This window comes from Geospiza fortis, unplaced genomic scaffold, assembly GCF_000277835.1.
Source record: "Geospiza fortis unplaced genomic scaffold, GeoFor_1.0 scaffold217, whole genome shotgun sequence".
In the NCBI taxonomy this organism is placed as follows: Eukaryota; Metazoa; Chordata; class Aves; order Passeriformes; family Thraupidae; genus Geospiza; species Geospiza fortis.
Genome location: NW_005054392.1, coordinates 2,638,325 through 2,643,794, shown reverse-complemented (window position 1 = coordinate 2,643,794; position 5,470 = coordinate 2,638,325). Strand labels below are relative to the sequence as shown.

The 5,470-nt window shown below is 44.2% G+C and overlaps 1 protein-coding gene across 1 annotated transcript in view; it reads right to left on the bottom strand.

Annotated features, from left to right (window-relative positions):
* Window positions 1–4,451, bottom strand: part of MOXD1 (monooxygenase DBH like 1) — a 54,377-nt gene extending 49,926 nt beyond the window's left edge. Inside the window, exons 1-2 of the mRNA XM_005425681.2 lie at window positions 4,393–4,451; window positions 366–538 (exon numbers count right to left, since the gene is read on the bottom strand). Coding sequence (XP_005425738.1) covers window positions 366–538; window positions 4,393–4,451 — 232 coding nt within the window. The remainder of the gene's footprint in view (window positions 1–365; window positions 539–4,392) is intronic.
* Window positions 4,452–5,470: the final 1,019 nt, after the last annotated feature.

Genomic DNA, 5,470 nt, shown 5'->3' with positions numbered 1-5,470 from the left:
GGCGCCGGGAGCACCTGCCGGGCGCTGGCCGCGGGGGCTTCTCGCCGAGATGCTCGGAGTTCGCGTTAGCGACCCGAAACCCTCCTGACCGGGAGAGCGGAGGGAAGGCGGTGGACGGGAGACCTCCCCGGCCGCCCGGCAACTCTAACTCCGCTGGAAGAATTCACGGGAGGAAGCCCGGAGGCAAACGAGCGCTTCCCCACTCTCGGCCGCCTCCTCACTCAGTGCGAGCGCACGGTGCGGCGGACGGATGGAGCTAAGCAGGAGATCCCCCGTCGGGAGAGTTCTCTTTGCATTTTAAGTGGAAAACGACGACCCCCCCGAGTGGTTTGCACGGAGACGGCTACAAAAGCACATCTCAAAACCGCACTGGCGTCCCTTGACACCCCCGCAGCCGTCCCCGGCCATGCGGTCCCCGACGCTCCCGCAGCACAAGCTGCGTCCCCTTGCCCTGCTCACAGCATCACCGCCGCAGCGGGGGAGAGAGCAACGAGTAGAAAGATGCTCTTGGAGGAATGTTCCCCAGCCCTCTGCAAATCTGGACGGAAACAAAAAAAAAAAAAAAAAAAAGCGGGGCACCCAAAACGGGAAAGTTAGGGATCACAGGAAGTTATATTGACCCTTAAAAGCTCTGACCTTCCTTAAAAGGAAGGTATGCTATTCGAAATGTGTTTTCTTCACATTTAAATGAAAGAGAAAGAGCCTGGTGCTCAACCAAAAATACATACTAATTCGGTAAAACCCAATCAAATTAGTACATAAAGGAAATTAATAATGCTTCCTTTTTTTGGCTTTTGCATGACAGTATTTCACAAGTGTCACTAGGGTTTCTAGAATACAACCACCCATTGTAATATGAGGAATATATCAAACTACAAAACAACTTTTAGAAAAGAAAATGCTTATAAAAGGATAAGCACCAAAAATTACTTTTACCTAAGGCATCATAAGAAATTAGAGGGAAAAATAAATTAAATGCTGGTGAAATGAAAGCAATCTTTAGAGGAAATAGATTAGTGTGACCATTCTTTCAATTACAGCAGTAACTTCAAAGGTACAGACTCAGATTACTGACAAAACAGAAAATTGTGAGATGCTGAGTGTTTAGATTCTCTTCTACAAAATTGTTAACACCTGCAAGTGGATGTGGATTAATTTAAGGAGAAATTGCAGGTGTGTGATAGGTCCTGTCAAGGCCAAAGGTGTGACCTTTGCACCTAACTGGGGGCACTCAGCCTTTGTAAAATTGTGTGCTAAAGGAGGGATCCTTAGGACAGTTCCAAAAGTGCACACTTATCTTTTCTGAGGTCAAGAATGATGAAGGAATGAAGAATGTTTCTTAAATGCAGTTTTTTTCTTAATTTTCTAATAAGACTGTGCATTATGTTCATAGATGACAGAAACCCCTAGATAAAGTTTCAATCACATGGAGATGACAAACTCGCTCTTCAAAAGAATGATGGAATAACACATCTAGTACAAAATTGCTGCTTTTAAAACACAATGGTGGTACTGAAGTCCAACTAGCGCTTCCCAGAGCATGCATTGTATAAGCATTTGTACAAAAGAGTGCAAAATGCTCGCTTTGAAGTACTCCAGCACTTCTCAGTTTGTGGTGCTGATGACATTTTAGGAGCCTGTACACAACATGGGATGTTGTAGTACAGAGAGGGATGATGGACTATCCTACACAGCATGCTGGGCTGCACAGCACAACAGACAGAAACAGAGTTTCCCAGCTAGCCTGGATGCAGATGCCATGAGGGAAGCAGAGCTGGAGATAGGTGTGCGCTGCAGATGCTGTCAGAGGAACACCCCCCAATCCGACCCTAGGAAGCAGAGCTGGAGATAGGTGTGCGCCGCAGAGGAACACCTCCCAATCCGACCCTGCCCCCTGCATGTCCAACCCCCTGTTCCTCTCACAGCAAACAGGCACAGAAAGAAAACTCCAACGCACACAAACTTGTGGTTGGCTGGGATCTTCCCAGTCATTCTGCCAAAAGCCAAAGCAGCAGGACCATCTAGTGCCTTGGACACACTGCAGTATGTCAGGCAAGACAAGCCAGAGTTTTGCTGTAGTGGGTCTGGTAGAAGTGGTAACACTCACAGGAAACAGCTGTGCTATTTCTGGTGAGCTGCAGTGGCCATGGAAGGTGGGCAGTTCCACCCAGCCCGGCATGGGAGTCCTGTGTTGTCAGAGCCAGTGGCCAGGGCATCCCTATTCCATGGCTCTGGAGCTAGCACCAGATCGCTCCTGAGCTTTACTTTGCCTATGCAGAGAAAATTGGCATTTTGGAGGCTGAGAGTTGGAATGGAAACAATGCTTGAACTCTTGAAATCTCCTGTGGGACTATATGATTTTGTCTGTGCAGAGCTCAAGGGTCAGTCTGCTGCTTCCCGGCAACTCTGAAGTCCGTACATCCCAAATCCTCGTGACTTTCTACCAAAACCTGGTGGCGATGCTTTCCTGCCTTCCAGCGTTACAGCACACTCAGCAGCACTGCTCACCCCATCGTGATGGCAATGTTCAGACCAATAGAAGTGCAGGAATAGCAGTCCTATTCCTTTCCAATTTCCAGCAAATATTTTTCCATTAAAATAAATCATCAAAACAGTTTTACAGAGATGCACACTTGATCTACAAATACTGTGACAAAACCAACCTTTTTCAACTTGCTGCTATTTATAATCCCAAGAACAATGCTCATGTAATAAAACTTTCCTAGCAGAAGAGGCATTTTATGGGTAGGCTGCACGATTCCCAACACTCACATTGAGAGACTTTGGCAACTTCACCAGAAATTTTTTGCATCATTAGGAGACCAAACATATGAAGAAAACACAGTCTAAATAATTCTAAATCTGATCTTGGCCTATAAGTAATGCTGCTGGGAGGAGCACAGGGAGACATCAGGTTACCACCTTCTCTGAACAGAACCTCCTCTTCTGGAGGAAGGCAGTCACCTAACCAAGCCCTGAGAGATTCAGCAAGTTTTTTTCTTTTTAAAAAACTCTTACTACCTTTACTAAATATCAGCTTGTCCATTGCTCCCTCAAACCATTGCATGACATGGTTCACATACTGAAGTATTGATTAAAAAGTTGCAGAATCATAGAATGGCCTGTCTTAAAGATTGGCTAGTTCCAACTCACCTGCCATAGGCAGGGACCTTCCACTAGACCAGGTTGTTCAAAGCCCCATCCAGCCTGGCCTTGAACACATTGAAAGATGGTTCAGCTATCCTTGAACAGATTCAAGGATAGCTTCTCTGGGGAAGCTCTTCCAGTGCCTCACCACCCTCACAAGGAAGAATTTTTTCCTAATACTTAATCCTAACCTACTCTTTCAGATTGAAGCCCTTCTCCCTTGTCCTGTCACTACATATCCTTGTAAGAGGTCTCTCCTCTTCTTCCTTATAGGCTCCCTTGAGGTACTGGAAGGCTAAAATTAGGTTATCCCTAAGATGTCTTTTCTCTAGGCTGAACAATCCCAGTTCTCTCAGCTTTTTCTCAGAGAAAAGGTTCTCCCTCCCTTGAATCAGCTTGGTGGCCTGCTCTGGACTTGCTCAAACAGACTAAAGTCCTTTTTGTGCCAAGGACCCCCGAGCTGGATGCAGCTCTCCAGGTGCGGTCTCACCAGAGCAGATAGAAGGAAGGAATCCCCTCCCTCACCCTGCTGGCCACACTGCTTTTGTGACAGCCCAGGATACAACTGGATTTCTGGGCTGTAAGTGCACATTGCTGGGTCATGTCCAGCCTCTCACCCACCAGCACTCCCAAGTCCTTCTTGGCAGGGCAGCCCTCAGTCTGTTCATTCCCCCAACTGTGTTGATACCTGGTGCTGCCTTGAGCCAGATACAGCATCCTGCACCTGGAATTGGACCACATGAGATTCCCTTGAGCTCACTTAAACTTGCCCAGATCCCTCTGCATGGCATCCTGTTTTTCAAGTATGTGCTTCTCTACTGTTCCTTAATGAGTCAATTAATTATGAAGATTTGACCTGATCATGGGTAGTTACTGTCACCTGGTTTATCCCTGCTGGTGTATCCTGGCATTGAGGTGTTCTTGCTAGAGAGCAGTCCTGTCCATTTGCAGGCAGCAGGTTTTCTCAAAGGCATAAAAAGGTTTGTTTTCAGCCTATTTCTAATGTACCCTGTACTATGTGGCATGCTTTTAGTTAGTTGCCTGCTGGGTTTTCTCTTACACAATTTAGCTTCCATGCAGGAAATTCATGAATATTGAACATTGATTTGATACTAATAATTAATGCAAAGTCTTATAATAATTCTTTGTAAAGTAGATAGACAATAGCTACATCACCTTTCTAATAGAGGGCAACAAGAATTCTGCTCTCACCTGTGAAATGTAAATTAATCACCTTTTATTTACCTTTTTAATGTAATGATTTTTATCATTGGATTGATCTCCATGAATCCAGATTTTGACATCAATGCGATGCAAAAGGGTTGGAGAAGCATCTTGCAGATCCAGCTGGAAGCTTTTTACATTGGGGTAATGCCTATGCAGAATAAAACCAGCTTCACTGACAATCCAGTTTGTGTTCGATGTGGACAGGGAACTTAGAGCAGGAAAGGTTTTGGGTTGAACTGGATGTTGTCTCTGGAATGCTGGCAGCAGGATGGGTTCCTAGGGAACATTACTGCCAGCACAGGTAGAAGGGGTTAGAAAACTTTTCTGTCTTGATCCAAGTCCAATGCTTCAAGAAGAGCAAGGTGGACACATTCCACCTATGCCTCTATCAGCACCATACATTTCCTCAGGCACACATGATAACCTGGCAGCTCTTAAACATGTTTTAAAGTATATATCTTAAAGAAAAAAAAACATCAAATTTTGTTTGTTGTCTTATCCTCCTTATCTAAGGTGAAAAGACAAAGCACCATGCTTATTTTATTAATGCTGATTTAAGATGTGCTGGGGAGAATAGCAATATAGCCATGTAAATGTAGCAGAAGTGTGTATTGGTTTTTTAAGCTTTATTCCCATCTTGGCCTTCCCCTGCTTCATTTCCTAAATACTTGAAAATTGTTTTTACATTTTAAAGTGGAAAATGCTTACAATTTAAGTGATCACTGTAAACAGAGTAATTGTATGAAGGTTTTTAGAAATTTTTAATTCTCATTCTATGCATTTCATGTCCTTGTTTTGAATTTTTCTTTTTTTTGCAGGGAGTACTAGAGAAGAAGACACAATTGGTTTTGCTGTCAGATAGGCATACTGAGGAGATGCAAATTCTTCTTATGAAGTGATATACATTAATCACCAGAGCTGGAAGCAAAGTTTGAGACCAGGGAGTATAGAGGTGAACCATTTCTACCTTTCTTTCTTGATTCAGCCTGACTTTGGCTCAGGTTAAGATAGTTTTGGAGCTTTGCTGTGCTACCTACAATCTACATTTTAAAAGTTCTGTTAATCTCAAACTAGTATAAATAAAGACTAGTTTGCT